A 17528-nucleotide genomic window follows, 5' to 3' on the forward strand; every position below is an offset into this window, starting at 1 on the left:
CACAGAGAGAGTGGGAGGACTGAGCCCCAGGTACTGAGCAGAGTTCCCAGACTCCTCTAAGTGGAGTCTCAGTTCTCTCCATGGCCACTCCTGGGGGCACAAGCAGCTGCTCCTCCTGGGCCAGGCTGCCCTGGTGTCTCTGAGAGTCCTTGAGTTCCGGGCAGACACCCTGCAGGGGAAGGTGCTTACCTGAGTGAAGTAATGAAGGGAGGAGTTATAGCTGTCACTGCTGGGGCGGTCTTGTGAGCACAGAAGAGGCCATGATGGCTGGCCCCATCCCACCACACCTGCCCTGTGTGCCTACCTGAGGGGGTCGAAGAGGCCTGCCCCTGGCCTGGGATCCAGATTTACCCGGACTACCCACCAGGGTCATGGTCTTGTGAGCAGGTGCCTGTGCTAGCCCCGCCTCAGTTATAAGAACACCTCGTCCTCACCTCCCAGGCGGAACGCTGTCCACAGGAGGCAGTGGGGTGTGTCCACCCTCAGGTCCTTGGTGCCCAGGCCGCACTCGATGCTGCAGCTCTCTGGGCTGGGGGCTGCGGGATGCCAGCAGTGCTGGGGGCTCCTCCAGTGAGGACAGCTCTCAGGGAGGGGCTGGACGAGGAGAAGGCCTGAGCTGTCATCCTGCGAGGCCACTGGGAAGGCTGTCCTGAAGGTAGATGCTCTCCAGATCTGGAAAAAGCAACAGGGTGACGGGGAATGGAGTCCCGAATCCGGCTCTTAAGCCACTCTCTGGGGGTGTGAGAAAGGGCAAGGGGCAGAAGACCTGCCTCTAAATCCAGCTTCTGGCGAGCATTGTGACCTTGGTCAAGTCACTAAAACCCTCTGAGCTCCAGGTTCCTCCTCGGGCAGTAAACGGAGGTCAAAGAGAGTGGGCTTGGGTGCCGAGCCTGTGCTCTCTGAGAACTGGCACAACCAGTGCTCCCGTTGCTGTCCCTCCCGTCCCTCTCCATCTGTGGGAGGGATTAAGCACAGGCTTCCCCAGGGCCAAGGCTCCTTGAAGCCCTATAGGAACCTGGGCTTCTAGAAAGGCGGTTGCTTGTGTCACAGTGCTAAAGTTTCGTCTGGCTCTGACGCTTCTAACTGTGTCATTTTGGGTAAAGTTTCTGAACCTCTGAGTGCCTCTGTTTCCTTATTTGTGAAATGGGGACAACAGGACCCCTCCCTAGGGCTGCTGTCACAGTTCGGGGAGGTCTCGTGCACAGCCCTCAGTGCGGTAAGCACTCAGTTCACCCCCACTGTGTGCTCATTCTCCTCCTTCCTGCTCCTGGCACTGCGGGCAATGGGCAGACAGGATCACTGCGCATTTTGCAGATGGAAAAACTTAGGCTGAGAAAAGGAAGGAGCTTGGCCAAGGCCACACTGCATTTGGTGGTGGGCGGGCAGCATCAGCCTCAGCTCCGCTCTGCTCACCCCGCCCCGGACCTCCTGGGCTGTACCTTGGAGCTGGAGGATGCCCTGGGGGCTGTTCTCGGGTGCAACTCCTCGTCGTCAGCGAGGACCAAGGCTCAAGTGTAGCCTCTGTGATGGCAAGCTGCTCGGCGACCCCTGGGAGGGACAGAGATCTGGCTCAGTGGGGAATGGGTGGGGACAGCCTCAGTGCCCCATGGAGCTGCTCCAGAACAGGCGGTGGCAGCCTCTCCCAGCGCTGCCCATCCAGCCCCAGTGGTCAAGAATGCTCATAATAGCCCCCCGCCTATGCTATTATTTTTTTTCCTGCCCAGACGATGCCCATGCAGTGATCTGGGCCCCTCAATGTCCCAGCTTCGCCCCCCACAGAGCCCTGGCCGTCCCCTCCTCTCTGACCTGCAGCAAGCGGGCCTCCGCAGCTCGTGGGAGGCAGCAATATGCTGCGTCCTCGGCTGGGGACGGCTCCCAGCCTGCCCGCTGGGCACTCAGCCTTCCGCTCGATGAGGTGGGCCACGCGGCCTCGGGCCCATGGCCGTGGGCTTTGTGAGTGGTGGTCCTTGATGCTCTGCACCACCCCTAAGGGCATGGGCATCTGGGCATCGGCTTTCCAGCCAACCCAGGGCTCTAACCTCCATGCCTCGAGCCACCCGGTGGCCTGTACCCCATATTCCCTCCAGTGTGCCACGGTCTCCTCAGTGCCCCACACACTCCCCAAGGCTTATACCCATCTAATTCCTCATGCCCTCCACCTCCTTCTCACTCTGCCCTGAGCCTCCGTCCTGCGGCCCCCCCTCCCCTCAATGCCCCCCACCCATTGGCATCCACACATTTCCTCCAGCATCCTACTCTAGTCCATGTTCCCACCCACTGGGTGCTTCTTCCCAGATCGCCCACATCCCTCACTCCTTTCTGACTAAGTTCAGACCCTTCCTTAAGGAGATCCACCGAGACCACTCACTTGAGCCCCAGCTTTCTCCATGATCCATTAAATACATTCTGAGAGAGCATCTCTGTGTGCCAGCTCTGCTGGAGGTGAGACCTGGGTGGATGGAGCAGGCAGGGAAGGCTTCCTGGAAGAGGGGACCTTGGTTGGAATTTGAAGGTGTGTTGGGTTTGGACAGATAGAGGCAAGACTGGAGGTTTCATTTCAGAGATGAGACGAGGATGAAGGCATGGAAGAGTCTGGCATGAGTCCAGGACTAGCTGGGGTGAGACATGGGGTCCACATTAGGACTGGGCGACAGGAGAAGCTGGGAGCTGATCAGGGCCAGAACAGGGTTGGAGAGAACCAGGTGGAGGGCTCAGATATTCTCCTTGTGCAGTGGGGAGCCCCAGCAGAGTAATCAGCAAGAGAGTGAGCAGTTAGCACAGCTGTTTAGAAAGACACCCCAGTTGGAAGATTAGGGGTTACTGCAAGGACCCAGCAACAGACATGGCAAGGGCTGGGCAGACAGAGAGGAGGGGTCGGGGGCTTTGGGAGGAGAGGAGTTGTGTGTGGAAGATGGAGAGGGGCTGTCAGCAATGGTTCAGGATTGTCATTAACCAAGTCTGACAACGCAGATCTGGGAGTCACCGAGGTCTCCGAAGCCATGATGTGAGGAATGGTGATATTTAAGAAAGACGAGGCTTGGTGTGGTGGCTCACGCCTATAATCCCAGTGCTTTGGGAGGCCAAGGCGGGAAGATCACTTGAGGTCAGGAGTTTGAGACCAGCCTGGCCAACATGGTAAAATCCTGTCATCCTGTCTCTATTAAAAATACACACACACACACACACACACACACACAAAATAGCTGGGCATGGTGGCATGTGCCTGTAATCTCAGCTGCTTGGGAGGCTGAGGCAGGGGAATCTCTTGGACCTGGGAGGTGAAGGTTGCAGTGAGCCGAGATCGCATCACGGCACTCCAGCCTGGGTGACAGACTGAGAAGAAAGAGGAGGTATCCACAAAGGAAATTAGAGAGCTGGGAAAATGGGAAGGATGGGCATGTGGAAGAAAGGGAGAATCTCGCTCCCAATCACTAAAGTGGGGGGTGTTGGGTATCTAAGAAGGTGTTTTGAAGAAGGCGGGGGTTCAAGTGGCTCTTGAAAGGTAGATGCAGCGGTCTAAGGTGCTGCGGGTGGAAGAGAAAGGCACAGGCCAATGTGGGGAGGGAGGGCCCCAGGGGTCCCGGGGGAGCTGGGCGGGCTTTAGTGAAGCAGAGCCTGCAGGGCATGGAGCAGAGCTGGGTATGCACAGACAGGTGAAGGCCACGCTGGCGCCACCTGATGCCGTGGTGATCACCGACACCTCCTTTACTGTGCCAGGAGCCTATCCCCATCTGCTTCAGGTGCTGCTGCTGTGAGCTCACACCTACAACCGTATCTGCAGAACCGCCCTGAGCCAGTGGGAGCTGCCTCACCCAGATATGCCCAGGAGGCTGCAAATTCCTCCCCAGGGGCAGCCAGTGAGGCAGCAGTGGGAGAGTATAAAGTCCGGCCCCTGGCCGGGCGCAGTGGCTCAGGCCTATAATCCCAGCCCTTCGGGAGCCTGAGGCGGGCAAATCACTTGAGGTCAGGAGTTCAAGACCAGTCTGGTCAACATGGTGAAACCCTGTCTCTACTAAGAATACAAAAATTAGCTGGGTGTAGTGGCGCACACCTGTAATCCCAGCTACTTGGGCAGCTGAGGCAGGAGAATTGCTTGATCTCGGGAGGCGGAGGTTGTGGTGAGCCAAGATCACACCACTGCACTCCAGCCTGGGTGACGGAGTGACACTCTGTCTCTCTAAAATAAAATAAAATAAAATAAAAAGAGTCTAGCCTCTTGCCATAGCGTGCCATCAATTTTGGGGTGCTATTCATGCTCCCAAGCTGCGGTGGGACCAGGTGGGCAGGGCTAGACTCCTGCTGAGCCCCTTCCCAGCGTGCTCTGCCTCCCCCGCTGACTGCTGGTTTCTCTTGAGGGCCAGTCTCCAGGGAATCACCTGCACAGTCATGCCTATGTCAGGCTCTGCCTCCAGGGAACCTGGATTAAGGTGATGTGACTGGCAGAGAGGCAGGGAGGCCATGCCAGACAGCCATCTGAAAAACTCTGCCCCACCCCCGCAGAGCTTATTGAGAACCCAGCAGTTTAACTCGTGGAAGCAGAACCCTGAGCCACTGGTCCCCCGGTGACCTGTGGCATTTAGAAATGGAGAATCCAGCAGGGCTGGCATTTAGAAAATGGGACTCTGGCATTTAGCAAATGGAGAATCCAACAGGGCTGCCGTCTTCCCACCTGCAACTCAGCTGTGCCCTTCCCACAGCCAGGGTCTAGGGTGGGACCGTGCATTCTCCAAGGGCAGGAGAGTTGCAGCCAGAACCTACCCACAAGGGACGAGGTGGCCAGGGCTGCCACATTGTAGTTGCTGGGGCAGGACCTGGAGTCGGACAGGTAGCCGTTGGTGGTCTGGAAGCACCTCTGGAGGAAGGGGCAGGAGGAGTGAGCAGGGTGGGCCAGGCTACTGGCCAGACATCCCTCTAGTCCCACCCATCCCGTCTCCCAGCCCACCAGGTCCTCTGGCCAGTGGGCAAGGACAGGGCAACTAAAGCCAGAAAGATTCTACCAACTCCCACAGGACCACCCCCACCCACTGTTGCATCAGATTCTTGTCTTAGGGCTGGTGGGACTGTGTGCCTGGGCTGGGCACAGGGGATAGAGGGGCGATGGTGTCAACTGGGGCTGGCTAGACTGGGGGACACACAAGTGCACTGACCTGCCAAGGATCCCAACATCTGTTTGTCCTAAAACAAGAGGAGAGAGAGGACCAGGCAGGGCCTGGCACGCTGTCCTGGCAGATGGCCCGAGTCCTGCGGCCCTGGGCGGGGATGGGGGTCAGCCTTCTGGTGCTCTGTGAGGTCGGGGTCTGCCCTCTCATGGATCATGCTCTGGTGTCCCCTGGCATGCAGAGTAAGAAGGAAGAGACAACAGTGGTGCTGGGAGGAGAGGCAGCAGGTGCAGCTTATAGAGCAGGCTTGGGTGTGGGCTCTCACTTTGCCGTTTCCCAGCTGGTATCCCTAGCTTATTCCTAACAGCTCTGAACATGTCTCCTCCTCTGCAAAATGGCGACAATGTCATTCACCTCACGAGTTGTGGTGAGGCCTAAATAACGTAACGGAGGCTAAGAGCTGAGTGTGGTGCTTAGCAGGAGGTGAGGGCTGCTGGGGAGAAGGTAATTATATCATCCAGTGGGTTCATGCCACAGACCCTGGAGCAAGGGTGGAAATTATGCACCAGGATGTGGGGCCTCTAGTGACCCTGAGCGACATCTTCCAAATATATCTAGACTGAGAATTCCTTTTTTTTTCTTTTTTAAATTCTTTCTACCCCAAATCACCACCCTGCCTGCGCCTTCACTCACATCACCTCCTTTCCGTTCTGCAACAAAGGAAGAGCTGTTTCTGCTGCACCCAAGACCTTCTTGCCCATCCATCCCGGACTGGCTCCCATCCCTGCCCGCCCCTCCGGGGCCTTGCTTTCTCTGCTGCAGCATCACTGTGCCCTCTCCGCTCCATCAGCCTGGAAGCATCTCGCCAGCATCACACTTGCTGCCACATCTCCTGGGCTCAGGACTTTCTCCTGCAATCTCTCCCCTCTGTCCCCTTACCACTGGGTCGGGCTGTCAGCACCCCAGCAGCCCAAGCGTCTTCTTCTTTTTTTTTTTTTTTAATCTTTTTGTTTTGTTAGTTTTTTTGAGAAGGAATCACACCCAGGCTGGAGTGCAGTGGCACGATCTCAGCTCACTGCAAACTCTGCCTCCCGGGTTCAAGCGATTCTCCTGCCTCAGTCTCCCAAGTAGCTGGGATTACAGGTGTGCACCACCTGCCCAGCTAATTTTTGTATTTATGGTAGAGATGGGGCTTCGCCAAGTTGGCCAGGCTGGTCTCAAGCTCCTGGTCTCAGGTGATCTGCTAGCCTCGGCCTCCCAAAGTGCTGGGATTACAGGCATGAGCCACTGTGCCCGGCCCCGCATCTCCTGTCTTTTCAGAACCTTGTCATGACCACTGTTTCCCTCCAGCATCCCTTCTCATCGGATGTGCAGAGGGCTGTGTCAGCCCCAGCCTCTCGGGATGACTTTAGCAGGCGTCTCTTCCTCTCTGGCCTCTGTCCCGTGCTTGGTGGGTCCTCAGCTCACAGGCCAGTCCACCTGGGCTGGGACCCCAAGGCGCCTGGCATGGGGTGGCCAAGCGAAGGGGAAGGGACGTGGTCACTGAGGAAACACTCAGATCCCTTCCACCTGGAGCTGGTCCCAGTCAGAGACTGCCTGGAACCTTTGGGGTGTCTGCAGCCACCTTCGGACTCTGGGAGCCTGGCGTTCCTAAAGAACCCCCAGCACTCCTCACTCTTCCAACCCCTTCCCCTCTCGCTGAAGACAGCGGGACCAGGTAAGGCATGGGAAGGGGCTGTGGCAGGGAGCTGGTAAGGCCTGTGTCTTGGGGAGTGGTGGGAGATGGGGGATCTGCTAGCTCCCCAGCTGTCCCCACAGTTCCTCTGGGAAGTCAGGAATAACCAGAGCCTCCCTCCCCTCCTAGGCACCTGACAGTGGGGGTGTAACTGTTGGAATAAAAGCAGGGCAGGGAACCCTGCTTCATGTCACCTGCCGGGCTGCAAAGTAGTGTGGGGACTCAGTGACCTCTGCATGTGGGTTCTCTGCACCGCCCCACTCCCACCGATACCCGCCCTGTATCTTTCAGGGTGCCCTGTCCCCCATCCCCTGTCCTCAGCTGCTCTGAGGCGAGGGGGCTGTGCGGGTCCTGGGCGCCCGACTCCCACCCTTATCCTGTCAGGAGACAGAGACCCAGGTGTCAGGCTCAGTTCATTTGACAGAGGAGGAAACAGAGGTGATGGCGTTAGGGTCACAGAGCCGCACTGGGTTCTCCCCTGCTGTCACTCTACTGAGCCCCCGCTACTGCTGCCAGGCGAGTGATGTGTAAGGGGAGAAATTAGGGCTGATGTGGAGGCAGTGGGTTTGGGAGGGACCTGCACTGGGTCCTGCACCCCCTGGCTGTGCTCTTCTCGGCCTCCTGGTGCTCACAGGGCTGGGGGGTGAGGGTGGATACGAATGTGCGGTGCCGGCTGTGGGACCGTAGCCAGCAGCTGCCCCAGACCAGACACTGGGGATTAGGATGTCAACAGGGCAGCCAGTTCTGGTGCTGTGCAGAGTCAACAGGTCGGGGTGGCCAAGGTGAAGGGGGGCTCGGGTCCCACCTCCTACAACACACACTTTCGATTTTGATTTGACTTGACTGGCATCTAGAGGCAGAGGGTAGCCCAGGGTCCCAGATTTTAACAATCATTCAAGGGCCATCATGTTATTCAGAGGGTGGCTCTGTCTGGTAGGAGTGGAGGCAATTGCCCCCAACCTCTTGCCCAAAAGTGGCATCAGACACAACTCTTCTGTTTTGTGCTCAACCATTGCCCTGGTTCAGCCTCAGGAGCAGAGGAGATTGGGGCCGGGAAAGAGTTGCACAGTGGAGGGCTGGGTTCAGCCTCTGCTGTGTGACCTTGGATGAGTGACCTACCTCTCTGATCATCTACAAAATGGCGATGCTCTCCCCATTCACAGAGTGTGGGGAGAAAGATTTGAGTTGCAGATCAGAAGCTCCTGACACGTAGCATGTGCTTGTTCCTCGCCATGTCCCCTCACACCTGTGCTCCCATCTTCTGTTAGGGTAGGACAAAGTCTGTGGAATTACCCAGAAGTCCCCAGACAGAGCCGCTGGCCTTTGGACGTGTGCTTTGAGAGGCATTTCCTGAGCCTGGAGGGTCTGGACACAAGGATCAAGTCCAAGTTCCTGACCCCAGTTCACTGCCTTGCCCCAGGTGTCGGCCTCCTCGCCAGCCCTGGACAAGATGGGTCATCAGGACGGGACCGTGCGGCACAGCCTGCAGGCTTTGGAGCCTGGTAAACCTGGGCAGGGAATCCCGGTTCTGCCTCGGCCTCTGTGATCTTGGACAGGCAGCCTCGCCTCCCTGAGACGCCATTTCTCTACAACGGGATCACACTGCCTGCCTCGTGGGATTTCCATGGGCACTCAGGGTAATTAATCTGGGGAAGGCTGACTCTCTACCTGGCACACAGGGAGGCTGTGGTCATGCTGACCCCACTCACCTTTGCCGGCCTGCCTTCTCCTTCCCTGCCCAGCCTCCTCCCCTCTCCCTCTGTGCTTTTCCAAACCTTCCATGTCCAGTTCTGAGACTCCTGAGCCCTGAGCCTCAGCCCTGGCAGATAGCCCCTCACTGTCCTGCTGTGTGAGTGAGCTCCCCCTCCCCAGCCCCTGTCCAGAAGCACCCAGGAGACTGAGTACAGCCGGGCACCACCCTCTGTGCCACTGTGGTGGGTGGAGAAGCTCCTGCTCCCCTCCCTCTTGGCAGCTCTGCCCTGCATGGCTCTGGCCTCCACAGTTCTGGTTGATTTGTCAAGGACATTTTTAATCTCCACTGTAAACCCCAGGCCGGGGTGGGTGGGGGTGGCGGGGGGAGAATGATGCTTGGTAGAGCACATACCTGTCCAGGTGCACTGGAGCTGGGAGCAAAGGAGGCTCTGAGAGGAGGGCCTGTTCAGCCACAGCAGGAGGACTGACAGGTGAGGGGTCTCTGGGCATGGACTGGGGGTATGAACCTGGCAGGGCCAGGCAGGCAGGGCAGAGGGGATGGTAGGGGCAGAAGCCAGCACCTCACTTTGGCTTTGCAGACGCCTTCTTCTGCTCCTGGGGTTTTCCTGCCTCTGTGGCCTGAGCGGTTGGGGAGAGAGGAGGGTGCTCCGAGATGGGGAGGGAGAGTCAGAGCCATCCATGGGACTCTGCAGTGAGAGAGTCACAGCCCTGGGCAGAGACCGATTCCAGCAGCGGAAGTGCCAAGCGACCCAGAAGGGTGGGAGCAGCGGCCACAGAAGGGGAAGGGGCTCTGAGCAGGGCTTAGGCTCCAGCCTGTGCCTGCCCAGTCTGCAGCTAGACACCGGGGGGGACACCTAGGAATCCCACCCCCATCCCACAAAATGACACACACAGGTACACACCCTCAGTGACGGAACCTCAGGGATGAGGGCACACACAGACCTAGTGTGGTAACTTCACACACACACACACACACACACACAAAAGCACAATCCTTCCTCTTGATTTGGTGGGGAGAGCACTGGAAGGGCCTAGAGGCAGCGCGAGGACGTGCAGCAGCTCACCCGGGTCCCTCCCTCTATCTGCTTCCCCAGGGGCCTGATGGAGGAGTTGGTGGGGCTGCGTGAGGGCTCCTCAGGGGACCCTGTGACTCTGCAGGAGCTGTGGGGCCCGTGTCCCCGCATCCGCCGAGGCATCCGAGGTGAGAGCCAGGTCCTCTTCCCTTCCCCCTGGAGGACCACTCAGGACATCACTCCTGCCCAGCTCCCACCCCACCTCCCTGCCCAGAAACCACCCTCCTCCTGGCGTTTGTCCAGGACCTCACTGCCCAAAGTCTCCTGGGAGGCAGGGAGAGAAGGGGTCTGTCTGTCCCACTGTCTGTGGGTCAGATGGGTCAGGCATCTGCCCTCTGCCTTTCGGGAGATATAGCCCAAGGCCTGGTCACTGTGCCCATCCTCTACCCAGGCCTCTCCCTCACCTACCTGTGCCAGTGAGGGGACGTGGGGGTTAGCTGCTGGAACAGCTGGGGCCACAGCAAGCGGCTGGGGCAACCTGCACTTGGCACCTTTCCTTGGAACCCCATGTGCCTTGTTCACTTTGAGACCTGACTGTCCCCTCAGCTACAGGGCAGAGCAAGTACGGACTCCAGAAGGAGGCTAAGTGCAGCCCCAGGGGCTGGTGCCCACAGCCAGTGAGGGCCAGCTCCCAGGCTGGGCTGGCAGCCAGTGGGCCAGGGGCATTGCTGGGAACCCAGAGGATACCTGGTGCCACAGGCCCTGGGACACGCAAGAGTCTGCTAGACCCTGGTGCTCTCTCAGCTACGAGCCCTGCAGGGATATAGGAGAAAGCTGTAGCTGCCAGCCTCCTCCACACTCCCTGTCCCCCAGGAACCTCCCAGTACAGGCAGGGATGGGGACGGTGGACAGGTCAAAGGCCTTCCGGCAGGGGCAGCAGTCCTGGCACCCACTGTGTCACCACTGTTGCCTGCCACAAATCCTGCCCGGCTACTTATGTGAGGCAGGTCCCCCTCAGGACTACCCCAGAGTCCACCACCAAGCTCCACCCCACTGCCCCAGCCTCCCTGCCTGGAACCCAGCAGGCCTCCTAGGATGGGACTGTCTGTGCCTCTTGCCCCACCCTGTGCCATGACCCCACGCCCTGCCCCAGGTGGCCTGGAGTGGCTAAAGCAGAAGCTGTTCCGCCTGGGCGAGGACTGGTACTTCCTGATGGTCCTCGGGGTGCTCATGGCCCTGGTCAGCTATGCCATGGACTTGGCTGTCGGGAGTGTTGTCCAAGGTAACCCCTCCATGGCAGGTGCTGCTCTGGGCCAAGGGATCCTGAGCTCGCTCTGGGGATGCCAGGTGGATGTCGCCAGGTGTAGCAGAGGTGGGAGGTGGGCTCTGGGTGGGGATCTGGTCCTGGCTTTACTCCTGACTTGCTGTGTGATCCTGGGCAGGCTCCTGCCCCTCTCTGGGCCTCAGTTATCTCATTTGAACAAGGGAGAGAGGCCTGAATGTTCCCAAGAGCGCTTCCTCCTCTGACCTCTCTGCCTCCTCTTCCAGCCACCCCGGTCCTTCTCCTTCCCTTCTCCATGCCCTGGGGTGGGAGTGGGGGCACTTGCCTGTAACACTAAGCTTGGAGCTTCCTTCCCAACCCCCGCTCCCTCAGCAGCCTGCCTCAACCCTGAGGCCTCCCTGGAAGAGGGGGTGTGGGCCAGGAAGGGTCTAAGACACTTTCTCTGGAGACCCTCAGATGCCAGAAGCAGGACCTACTATGGTGTTTGGTGCTTCACGCCTGTGTCATTTAGTTCTCAGTGGCCCTCTTTAGTCTTCAATGAGCCTGTGAGGGAGAGCCCATCACTAGCCCACTTGACAGATGGGGAGACTGAGGCTCAGAGAGGCTGAGTGGCTTGCCCACGGTCACTCAGCTAGGCAGTGGAAACCTGGGATATGGACCCAGGGTCATACTCCTGCCTCTTCTTGGGGGTCTGCCCCTCACTGGGTGGCCTGGTTCTTCCCTCTTTGTGACTCCATTTCTGGTCAGTAAGTAGGCACCACAGTGTCTAGCCCCGAGGGCTGCAGAGGCTATGGGTGGCTCCTGATACACAGCTTTCCCCAGCACATGAGTGGCTGTACAGAGAGATTGGGGACAGTCACCTGCTCCGGTATCTCTCCTGGACTGTGTACCCTGTGGCCCTCGTCTCTTTCTCCTCAGGCTTCTCCCAGAGCATCACACCCTCATCTGGAGGTGAGTCCATGGTCGCCACACCAGTCCTTGCTGGCCAAAACCTTCTCAGATCCCAGGGGGCTTCTGATGGGGAGAGTCGGGAAGCGGCAGCCTCATTTCACAAAGGCCCAGAAGAGTCATGTTGCTTGCCCGAAGGGACACAGCAAGAAGGCCAGATCTTGACCTCTGGGTCACTGCTGGCCCTACCCGCTTTCCAGGGGCTCCTCTGGGACTTGATGGGAGGCCTGGTGGGAGGTTCTTCTGTGAAGCCTGGGAGGAGCTGGTGGAGGAGGCACAGCTCCACCTGGCCGCTCAGCCCGGCCTCCAGCTCCAGGCTAGCAGAGGGGAGCTCAAGGCTCACTCAGTGGTGGCCTGAGATTTCATCCAGGCTTCCCCTATCCTACCACAGCTTTCTGCCAGGTCTGGTGGGAGGAATGTAAGCAACTCACATTCCGCCTGTGACGCTCAGCGTCCAAATCTGCTAAATGAGTTTAAGGACCTTACCCTAGGCTGGGTGCGGTGACTCATGTCTGTAATCCCAGCAATTTAGGAGGCTGAGGCAGAAGGATCACTTTTTGCCTAGAGTTTGAGACCAGCCTGGGCAACACAGGGAGATCCTGTCTCTACAACAAATAGAAAAAAATCAGCTGGGCGTGATTGCATGTGCCCGTGGTCCGAGCTACTCAGGAGGCTGAGGCGGGAGGATTGCTTGAGCCGGGGAATTCGATCCTGCACTGAGCCGTGTTTGCACCACTGTACTCCAGCCTGGGTGATAGAGTGAGACCCCTGTCTGAAACAAACAAACAAACAAACAAACAAAGGAATCCTAACCCAGCTGGGCACACTGGCTCACGCCTGTAATCCCAACACTTTGGGAGGCAGAAGCGGACGGATCACTTGAGGTCAGGAGTTCTAGAGCAGCCCGGGCACCATAGCCAGACTCCATCTCTTTAAAAAAGTAAGGCAGGCGAAGTGGTCTCCACCTATAGTCCCAGCTATTCAGGAGGCTGACACGGGAGGATAACTTGAGCCCTGGCATCTGAGGCTGCTGTGAGCTATGATCCTACCACTGTATCCCAGCCTGGCCAACAGAGCAAGACCCTGTCCCCAAAGGAAAATAATCCTAACTTCAGAGGGTTCTGCTGATCTGGCGAGATCATAATGTGAAAACACTTCGTGGGTAGAGTGTTGAGATTTTTAATCTAGAGATTGTCCCTCTCCTGGCCCTGTCCACCCCCGCCAAGGTTCTGGAATCCCGGAGGTGAAGACCATCTTGTCGGGTGTGGTCTTGGAGGACTACCTGGATATCAAGAACTTTGGGGCCAAGGTGGTGGGCATGTGTTGCACCCTGGCCTGTGGCAGCACCCTCTTCCTGGGCAAAGTGGTATGGGCAGGGGTGAGGGCACCCCAACCACCCTACCCACCCCAGCCACCCCAGCCTCACCCCCATCACCCTACCAAAGCTGGGTCAGAGGGGACTTGGGCTTGTCCCTGCCTTTGAGAAGCTCAGTCTTGGGGGAGAAGAACAGGACCGGTCCCTGAGAGTGGCTGACAAAACTACCTGAGGACGGCCCTGGGGGTTGGAGAGAGAGGGAGGAGGGGGGTGTGGTGAAAGCCACGTGCTACTCTAGGTGAAGGGCTGTCTGTGCCTGCCCTCTTGCTTCACTCTGCAGGGCCGCTGGGTGCACCTGTCTGTGATGATGGCTGCCTACCTGGGCCGTGTCTTCCTCACGACCATTCGGGGGCCTGAGGTTAGGGACTCAGGAGAGCCCTTGGAGAGGAATGGGAGTGGGGAGGGAGGGGGCTGATGCTGAGCCCCAGACTCGGATCCCACTAGAACAAGAGCAAGCAAAACGAAATGTTGGTGGCAGGTGCGGCAGTGGGCGTGGCCACAGTCTTTGGAGCTCCCTTCAGTGGTGAGACCCCCTCATGCCCCGCCCCCTGGGTCCCTCAAGCTCCTCCCCTCACACCCTGGGTTCCCTCAGCCCAGCTGAGAGCCTGGAGGAGGGGGTGGGTCTCATTCTAGTTCTTACTTCAGCCCCTCCTTGGGTATAGCCATCCCCGGAGGCGGCGGGGGAGGGGGCGGGTGGTGGGGGGCGTGGTTGGGTGATGCTGAGAGGCTTCAGGGTAACATTACATAGACTTGGGTTTGAAATCCACTGGCCCCTTGGCCTCTCTGAGCCCAGCTTCTTCCTCTGTAAAATGGGGATCAAACTGTTCTCACCCGATAGTGAGAGGGTGCACATCTGCATTCCAGGCTGGACGGATCTCTGGGCAGCGGGCTCCTCCCCGCCCAGGGCCCATGCCCTCCCCTCCCCTCCTGTCTGTCCCTGTCTGGGCTGTAGGAGAGCAGGACAGATGGGTCAGGGAGGAGGTGACATGGGGAGAGGGCCCTACAGCCACAGGTGGGTGGGGATGGGGAGCCCACCTGAGATCAGCGTCGCCCCCAGGCGTCCTGTTCAGCATCGAGGTCATGTCTTCCCACTTCTCTGTCTGGGATTACTGGAGGGGCTTCTTTGCGGCCACCTGCGGGGCCTTCATGTTCCGGCTCCTGGCGGTCTTCAATAGCGAGCAGGGTGAGCCCCCTGGGCTGCCTGACCCTGGCCCTACCTGGGTGCCGGGGTGAGGAGCCCTCCCTTCCCCCCTGTGTATACCCCTTGCTCTCCTCTTCCCTCTCTCTCCCTCTTTTTCCTCCTCCCTGTTCCCACCTCTCTGGGAGGATGGAAGGGGCTGACCTGTGCTGAGCATGAAGGGCAGGAGCCCTGAGGGTAGAAGGGATGAGGCTGGGCAGGGAGGCAGGAGCCTGGTTGTGGGGGCCTGGAATGCCAGGACACACATTCCGGGTCAGGACCTGGCACCTCGGCTGTTAGTCTGGGACTTGTGTTTGGGTGGGGTGGGAGCGCCATCTCGGCTCCCCACTGCTCTCCTTCCCCAGAGACCATCACCTCCCTCTACAAGACCAGTTTCCGGGTGGACGTTCCCTTCGACCTGCCAGAGATCTTCTTTTTTGTGGCACTGGGGTGAGTGGGTGCCTTGGGCCCCTGAGAGTCCAGTATGGCATTCCCCCCAGGCCTGGACTGTGGCCCCTGGCACTGGGCTCAGGCTCTGGTCTTACCTCCCTCCATCCCCCAAGTGGCATCTGTGGCGTCCTGAGCTGTGCTTACCTCTTCTGTCAGCGAACCTTCCTCAGCTTCATCAAGACCAATCGGTTCAGCTCCAAACTGCTGGCCACCAGGTAGGCTCCGGGCCTAGGGGCTGGGGACATCTCAGCGAGCCCCTTGTGGGCTCCAAACCTTATGTAGAAAGCCCCACCCCCATCCTCCAACTGAGCCCCTAAATCCTTCCCTAGCCCATGGAGCACCTAACACCCCTCTCCAAGTCCCCACAGTCACTGTCCCCCCTTCCTTACTGGGCTACAAACCCCCCATTGAACTCCCATCCCTCCTTCAGTCTACACTCTCTCAGCAAACCCCCATCCCCTCACTGAGCCTCAAACCCTTGCCCCTTCAAATCTTGTGTGGCCCCTGGCGTTGGCCTTAGCATTGGCCAGCCCTCCTGCCCCGAGAGGCACATGGCCTGCCCCGGCGCGGCCCGCTCTCTCCTCCCTCCCAGCCTGCCTCTGCCCCAATTCTCCTCTTAATCTCCTGTGTGATTCCTCTGCCCTCAGTCATACCCAGTAGTGAGGGGCTCACCTCACGGGCTCCACCCCCTGGAGGCGGCCATGTTCCCTGCTCCTGCCCTTCCTCCTCCCCAGTCCTTGCTCTGCTGCTGCCTGGGCCAGGCCCTGCTTCCCTCTCCTCGGGATGTGGGAAAGGGAGGGCCAGCCCTAGACCTTACCCACCCCCCACAGCAAGCCTGTGTACTCGGCCCTGGCCACCTTGGTTCTCGCCTCCATCACCTACCCGCCCGGTGTGGGCCGCTTCCTAGCTTCTCGGGTAAGGGGCCCTGAGTGGGGGTGGCAGGAGTGGGAACACCCATTTGTTTTCCCCTTTACATGTGTCTCACGTAATCCCCTCGGCACCCCACAAGGGCAACACCTGGGCATCATTCTACAGATAAGGAGACCATAGCTCCGGGAGGTCAGAGCCCTGCCCAAGGCCCCCTGCTGGGACGTGGCAGAGGAGGATTCCAGGCAGGATCAGGCGGTGCGGGGGCGGCTGGGGTCTGCTACTCAGGGCCCCTCAAGTCCAGTTCCCACCTGCCCCACCACAGCTGTCCATGAAGCAGCATCTGGACTCGCTGTTTGACAACCATTCCTGGGTGCTGATGACTTGGAACTCCAGCCCACCCTGGCCCGAGGAGCTCGACCCCCAGCACCTGTGGTGGGAATGGTACCACCCGCGGTTCACCATCTTTGGGACCCTTGCCTTCTTCCTAGTTATGAAGGTGGGCCCCCTGGTCCCCAGATGAGCACAGAGCCAGGACCAGCTCTGGTGGGGAGGGGGTGCCTCCCTGCACCTGGTGGCATGGAGCCCAGGCCTTCCACCCACACTTCCTGATGTGCTCCCTGCCCACTGCATGGTCCTGGGCAAGTGACTTCAGCTCTCTGGGCCTCACTCTTCCCATCTTTAAAATGGGGTGGTTACTGGGAAGGCTGAGGAGGAACAAAGGAATGTACCTGGCACAGTGCCAGGCACACAGTGGGCATTTCTCAGGGTGAGGACCCTCCCCTAATGCCAGACTCTGGCAGTGGGCGCATGGCCGGGCACCCTCTTTCTCTCTAGGACACTCCCCTGTCCCCTGTCCTGTCTTCTCTTGTCCATGCTTTGCTCAGGGGCCTCTAACCTCTGCCCCGGGCTCCCCACTCCCACAGTTCTGGATGCTGATTCTGGCCACCACCATCCCCATCCCTGCCGGGTACTTCATGCCCATCTTCATCCTTGGTGAGTCTGGAGTCCTGAGGTTCTGATAATTTCGGGGTTCTTGGGGCAGGGCCATGGCTCCTGGTTCACCCTGCCCAGGTGGTACTGAGGATGGTCCTCAGGGATGGAGCGTTGTGGGGGCCGGGTCAGCCTGGCTCCCCCTCACCCTAAGTCTGTGGCCAGGAGCTGCCATCGGGCGCCTCTTTGGAGAGACTCTCTCTTTCATCTTCCCTGAGGGCATTGTGGCTGGAGGGATTACCAATCCCATCATGCCCGGGGGCTATGCCCTGGCAGGTGAGTGAGTCAGGGCCCTGCTGGGTGGGCAGCATCGTGGGGCTGGGTTGGACCTGGAGAATTGGCCGGTGGCTCCACAGGGCACAGAGCCATCACTGAGCCTCCCAGTGAGCCCCGCACCCCTCATGGGGGTCTGTCCCTCCTAAGTCCCACCATTCCCCGGGGCCCATCACTCCCTCATGGTTCCTGTCGTGTCCCCAGCCCCGTGGCCTCCCTTATCCCTCTCCTCTCACCAAGCCCAGGCACTGGGCACTTCCCACAGTGCCCAGGCTGTAACCTCTTACAAATCACACTTAGCCCCTGGTCGCAGCTATGCCAGTTTTGCCCTCACATGAGGCTGGCCCCTGGCCTCAGCTGCCCTGCCTGACTCTGCCCTTGCAGGGGCTGCAGCCTTCTCAGGGGCTGTGACCCACACCATCTCCACGGCGCTGCTGGCCTTTGAGCTGACCGGCCAGATAGTGCATGCACTGCCCGTGCTGATGGCGGTGCTGGCAGCCAATGCCATTGCACAGAGCTGCCAGCCCTCCTTCTACGATGGCACCATCATTGTCAAGAAGCTGCCATACCTGCCACGGATTCTGGGCCGCAACATCGGGTGAG

The 17528-nt window shown here is 59.2% G+C and overlaps 2 protein-coding genes across 2 annotated transcripts; one reads left to right on the forward strand and one right to left on the reverse strand.

Annotated features, from left to right (window-relative positions):
- Positions 1-430: 430 nt before the first annotated feature.
- On the reverse strand, positions 431-5893 carry LOC110742093 (protein FAM131C). The gene is given in 7 exon segments (XM_031661270.1): positions 431-672; positions 1440-1492; positions 1494-1556; positions 1814-1897; positions 1899-1986; positions 4759-4852; positions 5148-5893. Coding segments are annotated over 7 exon segments (786 nt in total). The 5' UTR covers positions 5310-5893.
- A 1268-nt stretch (positions 5894-7161) lies between these two features.
- On the forward strand, positions 7162-17527 carry LOC101015980 (chloride channel protein ClC-Kb). Its single transcript, XM_031661269.1, has 15 exons — positions 7162-9017; positions 9642-9748; positions 10714-10842; positions 11665-11793; positions 13017-13156; positions 13446-13523; positions 13610-13688; positions 14223-14348; positions 14708-14792; positions 14906-15007; positions 15623-15707; positions 15985-16158; positions 16586-16655; positions 16818-16928; positions 17310-17527. Exons 2-15 carry the CDS (start codon positions 9649-9651, stop codon positions 17525-17527), a joined length of 1626 nt encoding a protein of 541 aa, XP_031517129.1. The 5' UTR covers positions 7162-9017; positions 9642-9648.
- Position 17528: the final 1 nt, after the last annotated feature.

Source organism: Papio anubis, unplaced genomic scaffold, assembly GCF_008728515.1.
Source record: "Papio anubis isolate 15944 unplaced genomic scaffold, Panubis1.0 scaffold1219, whole genome shotgun sequence".
In the NCBI taxonomy this organism is placed as follows: domain Eukaryota; kingdom Metazoa; phylum Chordata; class Mammalia; order Primates; family Cercopithecidae; genus Papio; species Papio anubis.

Coding starts and splice junctions, on each gene's coding strand:
- LOC101015980 (XM_031661269.1), top strand. CDS start 9,649: ATGGAGGAGTTGGTGGGGCTGCGTGAGGGCTCCTCAGGGGACCCTGTG. Junction 13,689..14,222: donor CTTTGGAGCTCCCTTCAGTG/GTGAGACCCCCT, acceptor CGTCGCCCCCAG/GCGTCCTGTTCAGCATCGAG. Junction 16,656..16,817: donor CATGCCCATCTTCATCCTTG/GTGAGTCTGGAG, acceptor GTCTGTGGCCAG/GAGCTGCCATCGGGCGCCTC.